General features: G+C 44.1%; 2 protein-coding genes across 5 annotated transcripts in view; one reads left to right on the top strand and one right to left on the bottom strand.

Moving 5' to 3' along the window:
* The window catches only part of LOC116843973, a 282,611-nt gene that overhangs the window by 89,509 nt on the left and 171,063 nt on the right, over window positions 1-22,039 (top strand). The window lies entirely within an intron of this gene.
* Window positions 1,005-7,368, bottom strand: LOC116843972 (pancreatic triacylglycerol lipase-like). Of its 3 annotated transcripts, none has more exons than XM_032814980.1 (4): window positions 7,239-7,368; window positions 5,072-5,410; window positions 4,697-4,939; window positions 1,005-3,841 (listed from the first exon to the last, which is right to left on the bottom strand). In XM_032814980.1, the coding sequence occupies exons 2-4, from the start codon at window positions 5,400-5,402 to the stop codon at window positions 3,429-3,431; spliced, it is 987 nt and encodes a 328-aa protein (XP_032670871.1). In that variant the 5' UTR covers window positions 5,403-5,410; window positions 7,239-7,368; the 3' UTR covers window positions 1,005-3,428. The 3 variants fall into 3 exon arrangements, with proteins under 3 accessions (XP_032670871.1, XP_032670870.1, XP_032670872.1); XM_032814979.1 differs by lacking the exon at window positions 7,239-7,368 and adding an exon at window positions 5,640-5,738; XM_032814981.1 differs by lacking the exon at window positions 7,239-7,368 and adding an exon at window positions 5,494-5,645.

Raw genomic sequence — 22,039 nt, 5'->3', positions numbered from 1 at the left:
TATTTGCTTATAACTTCTGCAAAAATTATTAAAATTCAATTCTTTTCTTCAGTCGGTATAGAAAACATCAAGGAATATGAATCTACTAATATTTCTACGATTCAATTAAGTTGAAGAAGGTTATAATGAAAAACAAAACATGTTTTTAAGAACAGTAATGCTTGGATAAATTTTAAAAATTAGTTTGAGTAAATTTTATTTGTGTTTAAGGTTTTAGGATTTAAGAAAAGAAAATTGACCATATATGACTTCTTGAATGATCTTCACGAAGAACGCGATCATCCATCATTCTTGAAATCATTCTTGACATACTCCATGTGGGTTGGATTCTTGTGATTAATCACGATCAATTTATCAAAGGAAATTATGAAATCACGTATATTCTGTCACGTGTATTCTGGCGTAATAATAATAGTCGCGATACGATCGCGTTTATATTTGTGAAAAGACGATATAATTTGCATTGTATAGTTTTGTGACTTTTATAAATATTGCTCCGTCGTTTTGCGACCGCCAATGACAGCACAGAGAACTGTCGTGCTCAATACAATCTTGCCACTGCTTAAAAAGAAACGTCTTTATAATGTAAGAGAAAAGAAGTATTCCTGTTTGGGACGTCCTGCTTCAGGATTTTTCCGGTCTAGCTATTCCAGTTCGGGACCCTTATTCATCTCAGGTGGCTTGCTTTGCACCTAGCAAACCCATTGTTCGCTTATTAGTGAAACTCGCCGCGGCTCCGCCAACTTTTATCGCGGATATTTCAATCGCGAGCGCGAACAATCGATGCACTCGGCGTATTCCACAATGGAAACATTCGGCGCCTTATCGAGCTCGTAGCAGATATCGCGTCATAATTTAGCGCCGAGGATCAATCGTTTTAAATCGAATATTCTATCTCGATTGCGAACTTGCTTTTTTGCCATTTTCGTTCCCTCTTTTTCTTGCTTTACGTTCTATTGGATGTGGTGGGTTGGGGAAAAAAGCATGCACATACTCACATATGATATTTTATAAAAAATATATTTTTATTTGTACAAGAGTGCTTTAAAATTTAAAGAAATCGATTATCGACATAAACATTATCACATTTCATTGTGTCGTTAATTAGACATGGTTATGCAAGAATGATCCAACCCACGAAATTATGATTTTCGAGTTTTTTGTGATCAATGGTATTCCAAATGACTTTCTATATGAAGCAAAAGAGATTCAAGCTTTATGGACGCGTAAAATCAGTAAAAAATCAGGTTTTACTTTCTACTAATTGCACCACTTTTTAAGGTTGTCTTTTTTTAAGGTTGTCAATGAATACCATTAAAGAGAAGAAAATTTATCATGTTTGATTTATTGAATAATTGCGAGGCATCGTTAGTATATACACTTTTTCAATCATGCATCAAATCTTCATCTTCATTTTTCTCGAAACATACTCCATGTGATCACTTTTGCATAACTATGGCCAATTTGAGAAATAAAATATCTGAAATTCTAAATATCTAACATCGAAAATCGCTCAATCAGTCACACCTTTTTTTCGCGGTAACAGCGCAATTGGCGCATCCACACGCATCAGTCGTAATTATCGTCGTCCCTGCGAGCGACGTTGTTCGCATCTACGCTAAAATTATTCGACGAAGGTAACCCGAGCGGTCTCTCTTTGCAAAATCGCCTTTCCCTTCTTTTTCAGCTTTATCTCCGTGCACATTATACCAAAATGATAAATATCCACGTCTGTGTTTATTCGAAACAGCCCGGAGCCTAAAATTCAGCGCGTGCTTTAATCCAACTGCTTTCCGCATCGCCTTATTATCTTTGTTGCTATGCGCGCGATATACACGGGAAATATTACGATAAAATTTAATGCACCGCGCGGCTAAGGTTCCGCGGCCGGTTCGAGTCGATTCGCGTTTCGAGAGGCCGCGGTGTATCTCCCCGACATATGTTTGCGCGCGCGCGTGTACGCCCCGCTGCGAGAAAATTCTTGCCGCTGCGAGAAACGAAGCGGGCAACGGAGGGAAATTGATACGCGTATTTAATGCTACTTAGCCTTTGCATTTAGAAACCCGGCTGTTCCGTATATTTTGCATTTCCGATGGAACCGTTATAATGCGTTTTACATCATGCGAGACGCTCTCGCGAAATACGTCTTGTGTTCGCGCTTGTACACTGAGAAAAATCCCTCGGTCATCAGAACAAAAGAGCGCTGTTTCCTACTCGACGATCGCTAGGGAAACAGTTATCGTTGCAATCATCACTTTACATTATTAAGCTCAATACCTACGGAACGTGATTTGTTTTTCTTGCAAAGAGTCATGCATGCTGCTAAGTTCGTTCTACAGAAAGAAATTTGACCCTCGACATGCTTCGTTGCGAGTTTAACGTTGATTAGTTTTTCCAAACACATTCGGTGTTATTTTCCAAACTTGTTACTAGGATCCTAACATAGTTCATTCGATCAGATAGAGCGAATGTCAGCTGACGTCAGTCATATAATTAATATACTGTAATTATATGAGTGACATCAGCTGACATTTGGTCTATCTGATTGAACGAACCGTATGGGGATTCTAGTAACACGCTTGGACAATAACACCGAAATTGGAAAAACTAACCGTCAAGCTCGCAACGGAGCACGCCGAGAGTCAAATTTTTCACTACAGAGCGAACTTAGCGGCATGCATGGCTCTTCGCAAGAAAAACAATTTTAAATCACGCTCCGTGAGTATTGGGTCTTTTAACAAATATATATTGCCTGAGATCTAAATTACATTTGTCCTAGTTTATTTAGATAAAATTAGCCATAGATTTGTTTGTTATCGAAGAACTTTTAAACACACAAATGCATACAAGTGCAATAAATTAGGACGAAAGAATGTTTCACTCTAGCTCATTGTACTGGTACAAAAGTTCGAACAGACTTCATTATAGAAATGTTGCTCAGAGCAGCGAATCGAAAGTAACAAATCATTTCTTTCCATCACGGGACCATTCGCTGTCCCATATCAACAAATCATTTTTGTATGGGCACCGATATTTTGTTGAATTAGCAGAACTTTTTCTCTCAGTATACACACCGCGACGAGTTAGATCGGCGATACGGGGAGCGGGAAGTACTACGACGACGAGAATGTTTCATGTCCGACGTTTGCGATAAGTAACGGTGTTGATTATGGGGTCCAAATTTAGACGGTGCAAAAATACCGTGAACGAGAATCGACGACGGGCGCGCTTGAGACAGCCGCGAAAACGCAATTACGCACCGCGAACGCGGCCGATCGATCGTCGAGAGAAACGAGTTTAGCTCGGCGCGCGGGTCTCCCGTTGCCACGATGAATTCCTGAATTCAAGAGGCGAGATCTTCGCCACGATGAAGTCTAGCAGCTAGTTCTCTTTCAGATCGGCACGCTTTGAAACTTTGCTTGAAACGCTTACTTCTTTCCCTTCGCGTATGGCGACGACGCTTTGGTCATCAAGTAATAGACACCGTTCGTTCCGAAGGTCTTCTCGAGACCGCCCATTACGGATTGTTCCCCCCTTTTGCACAGGCCGGTCGTGAATTTCGTGAAATTGTTGCACTTGGTCGCATAGAATCCTACCGGGCTGTTGATAGATTCGGCGAAGTACTTGAACGAGCGTGCATGGGAACACGCACCGCCGATGTCCACTATGCAACCGAGCTGCCAGGCTCCTCCGTTAGGATAGTAGTCGCAATGACCAATAGCGGACAAGAAACCAAGTAAACCGGCGTTGGTGTGAATGATCTCCACGTGACGTGCGTCGCCACTCGATATCCTGGATCCGGGTCCGGACAAATAGTAGCCGGGCAGGGCTGGGTCCATTCCTGAAAGTCGCGAATTCGCGCCGAATTAACGCGTCCTCGCGATCGACCGACGATCTCATGCCTGTTTCTATACCAACATCCACTAAATCTTACACTCGAAAAAATATAACTTCATTTTTAGCGAAATCCCCTTAGATATTGTCCTCAAGAGGATTCTTTTAAAATCTAAAGGAAAATACATTTCCATGTCCTAAAAAGAAACTCTATTTAGAGAGATTGTCATTTTCTATAATCTCATATCCTAAAGTAATCCTCTTCTAGTGAAGAAGACTATAAATTGGAAGTCTATACTGAAATTATTTTTATATCTGGAACTGGAAAATTCATACAATTTGGCTAGCACTACCATGTTTTTATTTGTGTCAATAATATGTATTATTGAAAAAGTACAGCACTCATAGCGACAATTAAATTTTTTGATCTCATTGATTTTATTTCTGTCAAATTTTGGTTCGGTATACCAAGTTTTCGTTTCGACAACAAAATCCATTTTTCAATGTACTTTTACACAAGATGTTATTTTAACTTTTTCCCTTTTGAGTCGAGAGGATATATTTACTTGAAGCAAAAGTAAGAAGCTTGCTTAAGAAGAAATTTTTATTAAGAATTGTACTACAGACAAAAGACGAAATTTCCCTAACTTTAGGAATATTGTGCTTGGAATATTTTCCTCTTGATTTTAGAAGAATCCTCTTGAAGCCATAGGCGAGAGGATTCGGTTAAGAATGAGATTATATTCTTTTTGCATATATATAATTTGAGTTCAAGTCTCTGAATAAGGTTTGAACTTGGGTTAAAGGTTTGATTAACATTGGTATAAAAACAGATATTAGCTCATAAATGTTGGGGACTTACCGACGACGTAACCGATCATGCCGTTACAATTGCGCGCGGCCAGTCCAACTGCGTGGGCGCCGAGAGAGTGTCCGGCCATTACAGTCTCGGACATATTCATTCCATTTCTCTGAAGAAAGTTAAGCATATCAGCAATGTAAAGCGCGATCTTCTTCACTTGGTTACTGGCCCAGAAATACGGTCTGCAGCTGATATTGCCCCAATCAATAACGATGACGTTGTAGTCGCCGTGTTTCAAGTAAGCTGCGAACAAAGAAAGAGACAGTTCTGAGACGAAAAGAAATTTCGATAGTACTGAGAGAAAACAGAGTAACCCCTTTACATGTTTCATTTCATCACCTAGTCATTCTTACAGAACGAAATCGTTTCACATACCATCGCGTATCAAGGTGCATGCTTTACTCTTGTGAGAATTCATCCATCCGTGAGTCACGAAACGCGTCGGTTTCTTCGGATCAAAGCTGGTCTTCTTTAGAGTCTCCGTGTCGTTCACGTAGATCAGTTCAGGATTTTTGGGTTTCTTCGATGTGTGCAGATAGAAAAGAACACGTTCGCCAATGTTGTCATCTGTTACCTCTAAAGCGTCGGGATCATCCAGAAATGTCATTTCTACTAAATTGTCATCGTCGTCGAAAACATGCAGTCCTTTGAACAATTTGTAATCCATCGGACTGAAGAGTTCGGTAAATATTTCCTCCTCCTCCATCGAAAATCCTGCGAGTCAGAACACAAAAAGCTCAGCTTACTTTTGTATGAAATAGGAAAACAGGAAAACAAGGGGGAGGAAAGTGTATTACATCAAACTCAAATTGATCACAAGTATTTAGCGTTTAGCGCGTTCAAGTATACTAAAATTGAACCGAACGTGTGGACTGAACGATTGAACTGGATGTAGAATCTTATCTTCTCGTTCTCAAAGAAAGCGGAATAAGCGGAATTTTACCGGCGACACAGCTGGCGAACAGGAAACTAATAAAAACACGTTTCTCCATGGTCGTAATAATTCTGCTGCCAACATTGGACCAGCCGGTGCTTATAAAGCGATTATTCTGCCGCTTCGATAATTCAATTTTGAGATAAGATAAGTTTACCCTCTTACGTGAATGCATGGGTTGTAGTTCAATTAACAACACTCGCGTTTCGTTAATAATGTTTGCCGACACATGTTCTTTTGTCGATACTCCACCGACAATAACTTTGACCGATGACATATACATTTATGTTCATTAATAACTTTCATGCTATTATTAACTTGCGTGCAAAGCGTCTACATCACTGTTATATTTTCCATAATTGTATTATTCGTGTAAGTTCTCACGAGAGTACAGATAAGATCTATACTTACAATCTATATGATTAAAATGCACAATGCACTTTTTTTACACAAATCACACATGAAAATCTCATTTATCGGTCAGAAGCCGTCGAACGATTGCGCATGTGTGATCGTTGATATCTAGAATTTCCTACCAGATTACAATTATTTTTAAGACAATAACTAAGAAAGGAATTTCATAATAATATCGACCGATAAAGCATTTCCCATCGGCCGATTTTATTATCGCGTCGGAATCTGCTGTTTTTCCGCGTCTGCTTGACGTCAAGTACAATCCTCGCGGATTCATCGATTTGCTTAATCGTCAAACATTATATAAATTAGACAAAGATTTTAATGCCCCTTGAAAAACTTAATCTGACAAAAGTCACCAGAAGGTAATTAAGAATCCTTTTTTTCCAATAACCAAGCTCCTAAAAATATGAGGATTTTGCTATTTTTGTGCAAAGGTCGCACGCGAAACTAAAAATACAACGGGATACAAATTATCGCAACGCGGTAATCCGATAAATCGCATAATTTAAATAATAAATTCGTTCAAAATGATCAATAAGTTAATTCAGCGCGCCCGCGCGCGCGTGTCAATATATCTCCTGAAAGAGATTAATATTTTTGAGGTCATTATTATTATTTTATTGTGCATTAATAACTGTGTTAATATTGCGTTAATGATATAATTAAACCATCGGGCGCAGCGTATAGAGTTTTTGCACGCAGTACGCGCTTTCAACTCTCGTAATCTCGTTCTAGACAGTCAATTATTTTTGTTGTTATCGGCAATATCAATCATTCTTATAAAATATATCGACAAGTAAAACACACAATTGTCGATTAAAAACAGTTACTTTAGTTTTTCAGCTGCTTCATAACACGCAATTCGCATTGAACAACTGCTGGCGATAACGAGTGCTTGTCCGAACGCGATGATGCAATGTTCAAAAGAACTCAATTTCTCGCAATTGGAGATAGTGCACTTTAGGGTCATAAAATGAAAGGGTCATAAAATATAACGCATGTCAAAGATAAAAATTAAAGGATAATGAGATAAGTACGATATGTTTATGACGATTCGTATTATTGTCGATGATATGATATCGTGTTGGCAAGAATTCAAGTGCATTCAAAAATAATGCTCTTCGAGAAATCATAAAATAAAATAAAGAACTAAAATAAGAATTAAGTAAGCTAAGTAAATATAATACATACGTGACCTTGTCCGCTAAATCTTGCACCTGATCGTACTAATCGAGATCGTTGACACGAGGAGGGGAATGCGAGGTATTACTGGAAACAGAAAGATTTTGCAATTTAACGTGTCAGTGTTGCGAGATCGGTTAATCGAAAGTACGCGCTAATCGACGCGCAGCTTATATGTACTTTTTCTTATCAATAATTTACGACCTCGCAATACCGCCGAAAGCAGCTCCGAATTTTATTGGTGCGAGTGTACCGATGCTTATCCGCGGTGTTTCGAAACACATTTCGCGACGTACATAAATCTCAGACGGGCATTGTCGATGAAGCATCAATGTCAAACACCTGACGAGGAATTACGATAGCGGGCGATAGCGGGATGATTTGATTGACCGGAGCGCGGTATTTCGTTCCGCGTGCGCGATTCCGATCGTCGCGGGATGAAGCGCGGCTGATGCGAGGCTGACGCGCGCGAGATATGCGACTTACGCAAGGAGACAACTGTAGAAAACGCCATCTTCTAAATGGGCCCGTGCGTTTTCCCACCGAGACGCGTTTTAATTCGCGCGGAACTCGCGGGTTTAATTCGTAATTGAGTCCTACGTCGCGGCGCGTGTGCCCCTGTCGCGCGTTTACGTAAATTTTAAAATATTCCAATTAGTATAATGAAATTAGAGCGCGCTTATGAGAATTTCGTGGGCATTAGTCGGGGCGAGGAAACGGTGGCGGCGGTAGAAGCGGCGGTAGAAGCGGCGGTAGAAGCGGCGGATGGACACGGAGGAGAGACGGCCAGCGTTAACGCGTCTATGAAAATTTTCATTTGTACATTGACGCGAGAGACGGTTAAGTGAGAGCGGTAGGATTAAAAGACGCGGACCTGTTGTGGTGTGTATTCTTTTTCAAAGCCGCGGCCCGGCTTCTCGCCCCCGGCGGTTGCATTTCTCAGACAGAATCAAACAGGTTCGCTCGTAGTGCGCGGGGTAAAAACCAGTTTTAACGACCCGCTTGAAATTTTTATTGTACACAGAGAAAGGAAGAGAGAGAGAGAGAGAGAGAGAGAGGGTTCTTTCGCGCTTCACGCGATGCACTCAATACAAATACTCTTCGATCTGTAGCCGGGCTATCGCCTTTGTTCCGGCGCGTTTACAGGTGTTGAATATTAAAATGAGATGGGTTTATCGGAAAAATCATATCGCGGGACGCGATCGGGTCGCGTTTACCAGCGTGCTCCTCGTTTACTTTCGCCCATTGCGTTATTTGCGGACTGACGCCACCCGATACGATCGACGGGAAGTTCGAGTTTGCAGATAGAATCGTGAGAGACGCATTCTCCTTTCCAGAACCTCCTTCAAAAATTGAAGAAAAAGACAGAAAGTCGATTCTCGATTTTCGTATTAGCCTTCTCTCGGAAATCGACTTTTTTTATGCGCGAGAAAGAATAGAAAAAAAAACTTTTTTGCATTTTTTGGCGGAGCACGGGTTACTATGCTACACCCGTGCAAAATTATGCTTAGATGACCAAAGACTCGACGTTCACGGTGCGAGCGCTTGCGTGAAGCTCGAAAATGAGGGGGCGGACGAGGGGGTTAGCAAAGTGGGTGGTGGTCTGGGGGTGAGGGGGGAGTTTGGAGCTGTGAAAGCGAGGGCGCCTGCAGTGACTAGCCTCCATCGATTTACCGTGCGGCGCCATCTTGCCACCCTACGCCACGGGGGTTGACCACCCCTCTGCCACCCTCCTACCCCTCTCCACCGCCGCCCGTCGGGGTCACCCCCCTCGAGGCAGAGGCAGACATTTTGAAAAATGATTCCGAAAGTCATCGTGGCCCGCGCTGGCGTTTTTTAGCGGGCTCGGCTCGGCCCAGCCCGCCCGGCTCGCCGCCCGACGACCACCCCTCTCCTCTTTTTCACCCCCGCGGTCTTTCGTGGCTAAAGAGCAAGGGAAGAAAAAGTGGTCGCGCTGACAAAAAGAGGGAAAACTATCGCGGCAAAAGACGCGGAAATAAATGAGCGTGTGGCGCGTTTTCGTCGAGGGGCGGGCGGGAAGGGGTGAGAGACGGAGGGCAGAGCTGCCCCACGTGTGTCCCGGTTATTAAGGCTTGAGCGACGGGATTTTCGCGACAACGAGAAGCCCAGGTCGCGCGACAAAACGCGTCGATCTTTCTACCGTGTCCGCCAACAAAACGATCGTTTCTCGGCGAATAGCAGTGCATTATTCACGGTCACGTTTATTCGAAAATCGCTGCGCTACGCAGAATTCGTCGAAACGACGACGCTGCGTTTTTTCCCCTTTTTGTCCTTTGTTTTTTTTTTTTTTTTCTTTAATTATATTTCATTTCCAACACGCGTGCGGAAACGCGACGACACGCTCAATTTCGAATACACGAGGGTAATGCGTAAAAATGATTGAATGATTACAACAGTCCTATCGCGTGTGCGTTTGACTCCTTGCTGAAATATCGACGGCCAGGGCGCGGGCGCGTTACTTCGTTTTACATTAATTTATATGGCGCGATATCGTCGTTGCACTCGGAGAATTTATGATTACTCTTATATAACGTTTATGTAACGCCGCGAGGCGGGATTTATGATCATTCTTATGTACTTTTGTGTAACGCTGCGTCGCTACTATCTCCGATAATGCATCGACCTTGCATTATCTACGCTCAAATACTCAAATAAAAAAAATGCTGAACATTCTGAAGTTGCACATTCTCGCGGAACTTCGAAACAAATGACACGACGGTAACACGACCTATCATTTGTTAAACACAAAATATCGAATCGTAAATTCCGGCGTGAAGCTTCCGCGCTTTCCTCTCCGATTATCTCGTGCGTTACTTCGTGCGTTCTCGAATTGACGAAATTACGGAACACTTAAGGAGATTCCAGCAATTCGCTGAAAGGACGTGATATTTTAAATGGACGGTTGCAGCCTGTGGCTGGACATTCTGAATTGAAAGAGGCGAGGAACAAAGGTCGGACAGGAGAGAAAGATTTCAATCGCGTCTACCAATCGTGGAATAAACAATACGGGCTTTCGAGAATGCACAGTGCGGTCGATCGGCTCTCGATTAATCAGAAAAAAAATTCTTGTTTTCGCAAAAAAGGATCACCATTCGAGACGATGGGGGCGGAAACAAGAGAAGTCCTGAAGTCTCTCGTGGGAGATGCGTGGACCGGTGGAAATCAAATACGCGAAATAGCTGATAAAAATAAATCCTTCCTATGAGAGGGTGAGGAAAACAATAACAGCGGGCTGTCAAATAATATTTATTCGTGGCGTCGTTGTGAGCGCAATAATCATTTATAGATAAAGAAACACAATGACGCCAGTTGACGCACACTTTTAAATAACGTCTCATTAGTATGCCGCTCGGGTGGCGCGCGCGATCCGCATTGCGAGACGAAAGTATGTCAAAGAGAATCGCGACACCTTTGAACTCACCGCGCGAGTGCAGTGCGAAAATGATAAGAGTAAATCGAGGACGTGTAAGGACGCTGATGAAAAAGAAACAAAAAATCAGAAAAGAAAGGTAGTCGATAGAGAACACGCTGCGCTGAAACATGATGCGGTGGTGAAATGTAAGTGTGATTCAAAACCGACGCGCGACGAAGGGCAAAGAAAATGAAACGAGCGCGGCAGTGGTGATTGGTACGCGGTGGCGGTGGCAGTGTGTGGCGCCGGCGGTGGCGGTGGTGCACAAATAAATAATATAAAGTAAGTTTCACCCGGAAACAAGTTGATCCGCGCCACGGGTTATCACAAAAACAGGCTTCGCGCTCGCGGCCGCAATTGAATTTCAACGAGAATAATGGGCGATCGACAAATTTACAGAGTAGCGGTACATCGTCCTCGTGGTGCAATTATATTTTTATGTCGCGCGTTTTACATATGCTTTACATTTAATTAATGCAACACGCTACACGCCGCGATAACAAGGGTCGGGGGCACCCCTTTTTCTTCGCTCGCGCGCGTTAGCCCTCAAAATGCCAAGCCGTTTACAATTATAACCCGCTCGGTAAACCGCGTAGCTTCTAAAACTTGATGCGCACGGACGGCCGAAGGAGGGGAGAGAAACAAAAAGCGCGAGCTGCTCGGTAAAAGAGTGGCGCACAGCGACGCGTGTCGTAAGAGAAAGAGATTGAGAGAAAGAGATAGGAGAAGAAGAAGAAAAAGCATCATTTATTATGCTCTATGACTAGGTCCTCTCCAGCGAGTGAGTGAGAAAGAGAAAGAAAGGAAAGAAAGAGAATTTATTTTATATTTTTGAGTAAATAACCACTTAACATATTGCAAGACGATAAAAACTATGTATAAATATATGACGCAATTTGCATTCGAGCGAGTGTCTAAATCTCAAATTTAATCAGATTTTTTTTATAAAAAGCAAATGGAACTATGTGAATATAACGTATAGTCAAATTGAAAATTAGAAAGAAAGAGAGAGACGTAGAATTAAAACGTTAAAGAAGGAACGTGTTGCACCGACTCGCCCTAAGACGCGAGGGATAATGCTCGTCGAGCCGGCACAAAAATAGGTTTCGCACCCGTATCGGTAATTGAATTTCGAGGAGGATAATGGGCGGCCGACAAATACGCGCGGTCGCGTTAGATCGCTTTCGATGTGTGGCGCGCGGGCATTCAGCCAGGCCAGGATGGATCCTTGATGGCTAGATTTAAAAAACCATCCCCGTTCGCCACCCCCGCCGCGGCGTCCCGTGCTCCGCGTATAGCCGTCGCCATGTGTTACGGGGGTGGCGGCGCTTGGTAATGGTGGTATCGGCGATGGTAGTAGTAGTAGTGGCGGTGGTGGTGCCGCTGATGCTAGGTGGTGGTGGTGGTGGTCCAGTCGGCGGTCTCTATATAACTGATGGTGCTTCTGAGTGTCAGGGCCAGGCTGTCCACTTCTTTGCGCTCGCGTGTGTGCGTGCGTGTGTCCAGGCGGTTTGCGCGTTGGTCGGTTTCTAAGTACAGCTAGCGTACGAATTATATATACGAGTTGTCAGCCGTGTGAGGGCGAACCTGAGCGCATGTCCCCCGCATTTTTTTTCGCCTGTACGGCTTCTCGAAGGAATTCGGCGATCCCAACGAGAAAAGGTAGAGTCGCCGAAATTTCCTCTCGAGTTGTACGAGCGATTCAAGCGAGCTTTGGAAATACAAATAACAAGTTCTTAGCTTGGTCGCTTGGAGCTTCACTTGACCGACAGGCAAAACTCTCGACGATGAAAAAATGTGTCGTGCTCAAGATATAACGCGACGTGCGACTAGCACAGATATAAGACAATGCTTGACGCTTTTATAATGTCTATGATCTTAATGAAAGAGAAATAAAAGCAAATTCTCGTTCAAAGTGATAACCCAAGAATCGCGTTTTTCAAACTGCAAAAATAATCTGACGCTGATATGTATGATGCCAATTACGTGCCATTAGTTAGTCGGCAATTAATATTTAAAGATCAATCGCGAGTCTTGCGTGGCTGTGCAATCTCCTCCTCGACACGCTCGTGTCATCAAATTTTTACTCTTCTAATTTTTGTTCTCTCGACGCGCCGAAGAGCCTTCGATGAAATTTAATGAAATTTTCCCGCCGAGAATCTCATTTTGCATAATTCCGAAGCGGTATGTGTCGCGTCAATTGTGAATTAATAATCCGTTAATTACCGCTCGAGGACCGATCAGCTTTCAAACCGAAACTTTATCCGCCCGAGCGCCGTCAGCCACACGAAAAATTGCGCTTCTGCCTTCCGATCGGCTCGGATTCCCATGTCCCGATGCTCCGCGGTTCTTTCCCATCGTCTCCGCGGAATTACCCGTTAAACGGCGGCGGCGGTGCAAGTCGAACTCCGGCTTCATCGGTGATATTGAAAAGGAAGGTGGGAAAGGTAGTAGGCGCGCGCGCGCGCTCGGCAGGGGATGAAAATAAAAGAAAACGTAGTCGATGCGACGAATCAATTAAGGTCGATCGAGAAATCGTCCTCCACCTCTCGCGCATACACATGCATAAATGTCCCGATATATATATATATATATATATATATATATATATATATATATATATATATATACACACACACATACATACATACATATATATATGACGGTTCTATTGAGCGGCGCACGAGAGCGAGTGTGAAAGAGAGGCAGGCCGGAAGGCGGCTGGAGGGTGGGTGCAACGGGGGGATATCCGGGGTCAAACGTTAATACGCGTACACATGAACGAGCGAAGGAACGATGCCAGGTCCAATCCTCCTGACAATAATCGGATTGATTAAAAGTCGCCGTCGTCCACCACCACTAGCACCACCACTACCACCACCATCACCAGCATCATCACCAGCACCAACATCATCGCCACTACCACCATCGCGTAAACCACCTCGTACACGAACACGTAGGCGCTCGCTTTATAGGCGCGTTTTGTGCGTTTCCTCGCGTCCTATCATGTGCGCCGCGAACACAAAAACGTAAAAACAGGAGATTCGAATTCTCGCGTCGCGTCACGTCGCGCGACGGTCAATGAAAGCGTCTCCGCGCCGCGTCGTTGCGCCCGCCGTTAATGAGCCCGTAATTACACGCGCGGTCGGATTGTACGTCCGGGTGATGTAAAATTTGCGCGGCCCGAGCTTCGACGAGAGCCCCACGTACGTCGGGGGAGCGCACGTTGGAGAAGTATCACAATGCGAGCTCGGAGCAACACGAGCCAAGATCGGTCGGACATTACCAGCATCGCAATTGTTCATCGAGAGTCGGCTTAAACTTATCTGTTCCGTTATCTTCTCCAACAGTTTCTGCGACACACGCACGGCAGTACGTTCGTTGGTTGTTAGGTAATCTCGTAATTATTCACAGGGAAACGCGGCTGTATCAAAGCGGCGCTCCTAATTCCATTAGGACCGTGTAAGATAACCGTGATTACGGCGGGTTTGAAAGGTGTCCGAGGCCAGGGGACGAAGGGCGAGACAAGACGAGACGGGACGAGACGTTGCAACGTAGCAACGCTCGAGTCAAGGCGGAGAATCGATATTTTTGACTGCAATTTAGCCAGCATTTAATCAACGTTTAATCACCTCGTCAACGGGCCAAGTTAATCCGAGGGAACTACCTACCGCAGCCGCCTCTATATGCCCTAGCACAACGACGCCATGTTTAAACTCATCATTATTCGGCGCACTAATAGAGCCGCGCCGAGGAAAATTCTCTCGGGAATCTGACTCGCGTAAAAAGGCGAACGAGCGAGCGTGCGAGCCGCGCTGAATAGCGATCGAAGGCTGAAAGGCCGCACACGTCGAAATCGAAATCGAATTCTGGCCGCGCCCAGAATCGGAAGAACATTATACTTTTGTGGGACTCTATTTGCGGCTATTCTCCATCGTGAAATGAAATAATGTTTCACCAGATGTAAACATTCGAATTTATTCGAACACCCTTTGTGCTCCTGATATCACAATGCGGATAACGTGCTCCTGGAATTTCATCAAGATAAAACACTCCTGTACGACGAATACCGTAATGTGTGCTGCCACAACGTGCTGCCTGCGACGTAACGTTGAGACGTAGGAAACACGTTAAAGTTGATGTGAATTTGACGAAAAACCACGTAAGCATATACGTCGCCAACCGGACAAACCTTACGGTAGCGGTTTTCAAAAATGGGAAGGGAGACCGTTTAAATACTCTTGTCGCATAGTAATATCAGCAGCGAGAGAAAAACGACAGGATTGGAGGAAAAGGAAGGAAGGTAAAGAGGGAGAAATATCGGTGGAAACAATAGTAAAACTGGTAGACCGTCCTTTTAATTGTGTAAAGAAATTAACGCAGTAAAGTCTGCTTCGCATTTAGCCCTTTATGGGCCACAGAGTCGTTTCGAAGGTCTAAATTACCAAGGGCCGGTCCTTCGAGTTCACGAGCGACCCCGTCTCAACCTGGGGTTCTCCATTCCCTTCGGTCCCTTAACGCCCGGCGCGGCTGCCGACCTCTATAAATTCCCTCGGGATTTTTCTTTTCTCTACTTGCCTTAATTAAAGCCCTCTCGCTGGCTAGCCGTATGACTACGCCTATGGACCCGCCCTTTCGCGTCATATTTGCCCCTAGCTATGACATTTCCACTGCCGACAGGTACACGGCTCAGACTAAATGTCAGACAGAACGGAGGATGTCGGAGGAGCCCTTTAAAATTACGTAACGATCTAACTGTCACACCGTAGTAGACCTATGTGACACATCGTTGTTCACAAGGTGCGTAATCTTATCGGGCGCCTTTTGGGAGGAGGTCACATTTACGTGGTATTCTTTGGGAGAAAATAACGCATAGTTTGTAACGCATAGTTTAACAATTCATGGTTTTTCATCGCGATAAACTCTCACAGGTTTCTCAAAAATGCGGTAGTCTCTCTCAGCCGGTAGCCTGTCGAATATGCTGCGCACACGGCGCGTCCTTACCATCCGTCTGCGAACTCACTTATCTACACCTGAAAAAAAACTTGAAAGTTTACTCCGCCATCTCGCAGACACCCGATAGCTTCGTTATTTATTTGCAGGAAGTCCTCTCGCATAGTGAAAATGCCATTTTCTGCCGGGAAAGTTGTGCGAGAGTCGAGGGCGTAAGGAATTCTTTAAGCTAAAAGCATACGTGTCCCCATCCCCTGCTTGAAAAACTTTCATCCCTTCTACGAGCACGCTGGCGTGGGTGGTTGTGAAGTAGTTTGAAAAGTTTTCGCGCGCAAAAAGCCGAGCTTTTCGCACTTTTCTTCGTCGCCTGCGCGAAAGGATGCGCGCGGCATTGTCGAAGGAGGGTGAAGTCGTAGGGGATAGAGGATAGGGTGGAGGTGGTCGTGCGCGATGTTAGTGGTGACGATGATGTTGGGGGTGGCATCTGAGGGTTCGAAGAAGGAGCCCCGAGAGTGGGGAGATCGACAGATAAGAGGAAACGGGAGGAAGAGGGAAACGCCGCGAAATAGCAACGGGTGGGGATATCAACCCCTTTGCAGCAGCAACAGCGCGGAATATTAGAATTCTTAGGTGAATAGCGGCGAAATACTCGAGGAATTAATTTTGCTGTTAATATCGAGTGTGGTTTTTATGGGGCGAATAGGAATTTCCGTCTGAACTTTCGCTGATACGCCTCTATTTTTATATTTCCTGCAATACTTGTATCTTTGTCACAGAGTGAATAAGTATTAGAGCAGACAATGGCTATCAAACAATGTAACTTTGTAGAGTCCGTAAACGTTGAATATTCATCAAGATGCATAATTACCAAACGTCACGAGAATATCTAAAAAAATCAGCTGGAGTTTTATACTTTCACCCCAATTTCTCTCTCGAATACGTTATCTCTCTCTCCCTCTCTCTCTCTCTCCAAAACTAACGTTGGAAACTATCTCTCATTTAATACATTCGCACTGCAACCTAAAATTCATCCAGTTTATTAAAACACTCGTATCAATCCAGAATTCTCTCATGTACCGCGCTGTGTCCGGCAACTGTGCGACAGATTCGGCTGTCGAAAAATCTTTCTCATAAAACATGCTTTATATACACGAGACAAGAGGTGGCTCATATTTCCGAAACGCGACTTTGCACCCGTCCCCGCTACGAATTAGCGAACGGCTCTAGGAACCGGACGGGATCGCACCCCGCTACGACGTAGGTGTGCGTGTATGTGTGCGCATGTATGCCCGTGTTCACGTGGAGTACAGGTGCAAACTGGTAGGTAGGTAGGTTCTATTGGCAAACCATGGTAGGTAGGTAGGTAGGTAGGTGATAGGGACACAGAGAGCGGCGTCACGGAGTACCTATGTACGTACGGCACACGTAGCGCCGTGAAAGAGCATCGGCGAGCTAGAGCGAGCGAACGGTAGCCGCGCGGTGAACTAGCTGCTATCCTCGAGAAGCTTTTGCAAACCGAGTCGAACTTGTCGCTTGCGTTGTGTGCGGTGCTGATGGTGGGGAAACTGGTCGGTCGATGCGCTCGGTCGCTGCCGGAGCTGCAGGGGGCTGTTTTTGCGGGTGTGGCTTAACGCACCCCCTGTCGCCCCACTGACCCTCGCCTCCTTGCCCCAGGAACTACCAACCCTCCTCACCGCGCTTGACTACCTATCTACCTACCTACCTATCTGCCTAACCTCCCCCTCGCCCCTTTCCGCCTAGCTCGATCCTTGTACTCGCCTTCCTTCCCCCTTACCTAGACTCGCTCACTCACTCTCTTTCTCTCCCCCCTCCTATCTCTCCCCTTTTCTCTCTCTCTCTCTCTCTCTCTCTCTCTCTCTCTCTCTTTTAGTCTCTCTCTCTCCCCCTCCCTCTCTCTGTCTCTCTTTTACTACTCTCCCCTGTGGAGATTCTCTCCACCGACGGCCGGATCTAACCCCCCTGAGGGCGAGCATGAGCGCAAAACTAGAGAGTTGGCCGATCGCGTCTACGTGATCAGCAAAGTGTACTTTTCGGAAAATGCGCGTGAAATATGGGGAACGACTTTCCGCGACTTTTACGTGTGCGCCATACCGGTCGGTCGGGGCCGCGCGCACCACCGCCCGATGAGTTTGCGTTGTTTGTGTGTAGTCTCGATAGCGCGCGCACTATATTCCGACTATTACCGGAGTTTCGCACGTGCATTCGCGAGATTAACTTTATGCTCAGTTTGATGGCGAAAGAAATTGTAGTCCCCTCTAAATGCCGTGAATAATATATTCCGTTCTCTTGTCGCTCTTTTCCCCCTTTTTTTTTACTTTCTTCTATACGTGCGAATCTATAAAGGAATTAGCGCGCATACGTACGATAAAGAGAGTCATCCGTGTTCTCTCTTTAATTCTCCCCTAATAAATGTTGCGCGAAAGAATGTAAACAGATAAACGAGCGCGCATACTCGTTTAAAAACGAATCAATTGACTTTCTCGGTGCGCGAAATAAATTTATGAGATTAACGGATTAATCTCGACGCGACTATATTCACAAAATATACAGGTGTGAAGAAAAATTTACAATTCGAAAACATTCGTAATCAGATATAATCGACCTATGTTGCATTAATTTGCTTTATGACGAATTATTCATTTGATAGAATCTATCAAATATATAAATAACAAATCATCTTCCATTGTGGATTTGTAAGACATTCCATATGTGTATACGTGGGATATTACTGATACATATGTGTGTGTGTGTATACATATATATATATATGTATGTATATATGTATTTGTCATCATAGTATTAAAAACGATAATTCAAGTCATGTTATAAAATTATTATTTCAACCGAGAATTAATATCTATCTCGAATATCTTGTAATTTATTCATTCTCAAACATATACCAAATATTTTTGTTCTCTGTACAACTGTAAATTATAAAAATAAAAATATCTTTTTGTGATTGCGAATTTGTAATAGCAACTAAGTGTTAGAAAGTGAAAATACATCTAGTATAATTATTAAAAAAAAAATTATATATATATATATATGTGTAATATATATATATATATATATATATATACATAATATATATAATATATGATATATATATATTTTTTTTTTTATAATTTTAAGATGTATGTATTTTTACTTTCTAAGACTTAGATGCTATTACAAATCCGCAATCACAAAAAATATTTTTATAATTTACAGTTGTATAGAAAACAAAAATATTTGGTATATGTTTGAGGTTGAATAAAATACAAGATATTTGAGATATTAATTCTCAGTTAAAATAATAATTTTATAACATGACTCGAATTTTATAACATGAATCGTTTTTAATACTATGATAACAAATTATTAGTATTTATCAATAAAAACATATTAGTCGTGTCGTTTTATTATTTCGAAGGGCAAGATTATCTTTTCATGTCTTTTATGACTACAAGATGATCGATAAGCTAATTTTGAACATGATCTTCCATCACATTTAAATTGATAATCGGATTTGGACCTCTCTTGTAGATTATTCCGATTGATCTGGACTTTTTCACATCGGCTTGCTTTGGGCAATAATTCATACAAGATTCCTATCGTAATTAGTATTGCGCAGATCTCGTAAATGAGTAAATGCGTTCAAAGTTACCCACCATCATCTGATCACTATAGTCAATTGATAAGGAGCAGGCAAGGGTTAAATCTCAAACGGTCGCAAGCGTTGAAAATCGATCAATAGCGCCTCGTATTTCATATATCGCAGAGAGAGTCTCTCTCTCTCTCTTCGTGAGACACATTCTAATTATCATAATTTCCCCTAATCAGTATTTCCGGTTGAGCCAAAATAAATTCCGTTCTCCCTCGTACCATCACAGTTTCGCTCGTATCGCGTCACATCCCTATTAAGACGCGCGGTGTCGCGCGAGTGAAAAGGAGCAGCGCGAAATATTCGTGACATTGAAACAACGTCGATTTTTATTGTGGACCGCTGCGCGGGCCACGGCCGTTGCCCGACACGGTTTCGATTGTTGCTTTTCTCTCTCCTCATCCCGCTCCCTTTCCCTCTTTCTACCCTCTTTTTTTTCGCTCCTCTGCGTCGCGTCGCGACACACGAAAACAGCTGTTACTTCACCGCCGGTCGACGCGCCACGCCGCACAGCGACGCGTTCGGAACGCGCGTCGCGCCGCGTCGCGTCGCGTCGCCGCGCAAACGCGATTTCGAATTCGCTCTTTTTCATTGCGCGTGCCGTGCGCCGGTACTTCGACCTCGTGCAGTGCATCGACCAGTATCCCGCACATACTGCTGCACCGATGCGCCTCTAAAGCGACTGCATCACCTTTCGCACGGCCCTGACCGCGCGCATCGTATTTTCCGCGCGCGGATCCGGCGCGCCACTCGAAAAACCATAAAACCCGCGCGTACGCACCGATAAATGTTCACGCGTGTTAAATTGCACGTACGCGCACGCGGAGAATGGCTCGACGTCGTAGATTTCTCTTTTCCAGGACAGCGCGCCGCCCGGTTCAAAGTGAAATCGGTGCTTTCGCTTTTGCGCGCAAGATTAACAACGAGACGACGATATGAAGTTAAACAACGACATTTTTTCTGTTTTTCTCACTTTTACTATATATGTATACACTCCGTATACACTCCGGCAACACAATAGCCTTAATATTTATTAGACCTAGTACAGAACGAATCTCTCGATTCCACACCTCCACGTATTCGTGCATTATTTTACATTCATTTGTTCATCAGCAACGGAGAAAACTACTTTGCGGCTATTGCAAAATTTGCAAATCTGATTGGCATACGCTCTTAGATTCAGCCAAGATTAAAACCAATCAGATTCACGAATGTTATGGTAATGCAAAGCAATTTCCTGTGCTGAACACAGTCATTATTTCAAGGAAGTAACTGCGTCAGGAATCAACAGTCGTGATGTACGATATGTACATTGCGCGTTATCGAAAAATACGTTTGGAATCAGGTCTAGTAAATGTCAAAACTATTGTGCCGTATTGCGTAAACAAAGAGCTGCGTTTCTGATTAGTCACGGCCTGACGAACGCGAAATTTCTCGATTGAAAACAAATGAAAATGTCCTCCAAAAATATCTCGCGATATTGCAAGATTGCGAAACATCGCGATCACGTGCGGATAAATTACATTTAGACAGACCACACAGAGAGAAGACTTATATAGACGGACGTTTCTTAATAGACGAGCCGGACGCGCGCTCCGACTCGATGATTAACCATGTGACTAATTAAAAGAAAAAAGCGAAGCCGTACTCAGAAGCGCAAACATAATTAGGGCCGATCGGGGGAGGTGGCGGGTGAGAAAGGGGAGAAATAAAGAAGAAAGGGTGAATGTTTGAGGACACACGATCCACCTTCCTCCGGAGTCTACGATGACCGAGTGGTCATCGTTAATGGCGCCGGCAAAAAGTGTTTACACGCGCTTACAAAGACCAGGGACCCGCCCAAGATCGGCATGACACCTTACGAAGGGGCATCATAGAGAAAAGCTCACTGATGAGTTAAAACGAAGTCGACCGTATCGTTAATTAATGCGTTTAATTATTATTTCGATGGAAAATATACGCGAACTTAAGCGGTGCGTGATGCGTGCGTCTGCACAAGGGCGCGTGCGCGTAGCAGATTATTAATATTAATGAAAAGTATCCCGTTAGAGGTCCGCTGCCTAGACCGGCAAATAAAATACTTGTTGGAGGAACTACCTTTTAATGTTAAAAACTAAGTACCCCGCTTATAAATTATTTAAATGCATGTACATTTAATGCGTATGAAATTAACGCTTCTTGCGCCCCCCGCAGCGCGCGCCTTCCGCGCATTAACATTATGAAACGTATCTTATTTGCATTAAAGCGTGATGTGACTTGGTGTTGCGTCCCGTGTCGGGAAGTTGCGCGAATTAAGTGAAAGGTGTCGGCCGCCCATGACGCGCCGCGATAGAGGCTGGTGCACGCGCTAATCGTAACGGTATTTTATTCGAGCTCGTGAAGAAAATATTGGCCGAAATTGCCGGTAGTAATGGAGCAATTAGCGCGAAAACCGGCGGCCAAAGGGAATCGGTTTGACAGCAAAATTGGACGACACTTCCGGCGCCGCGGCGGCAAAGTCGAACTGGACAAATAGAGGCATTATTCACCGTTTACACGTTACGCCACATATACGGGCGCGTGCAACACGGAAAACGTACGTATCCGGCGTGGAAGGAGAACAAAAAGTGGGAATTCGTAGCCGCGGATAATCGAGTTTACCGCATGTTATAGAGCGTTAAAATTTCCGCGGGCGTTCGATCGTTCTTCTACTCTCTCTCTCCCTCCCTCCTTCCCTCTCTCTCTCTCTCTCTCTCTCTCTCTCTCTCTCTCTCTCTCTCT

This window comes from Odontomachus brunneus, unplaced genomic scaffold, assembly GCF_010583005.1.
Source record: "Odontomachus brunneus isolate Ranch 3 - 2012 unplaced genomic scaffold, Obru_v1 Obru_scaffold_037, whole genome shotgun sequence".
Taxonomy (NCBI): Eukaryota; Metazoa; Arthropoda; class Insecta; order Hymenoptera; family Formicidae; genus Odontomachus; species Odontomachus brunneus.
The sequence above is the reverse complement of the archived record's forward strand: the minus strand, read 5'-3'. Positions and strand labels throughout refer to the sequence as shown.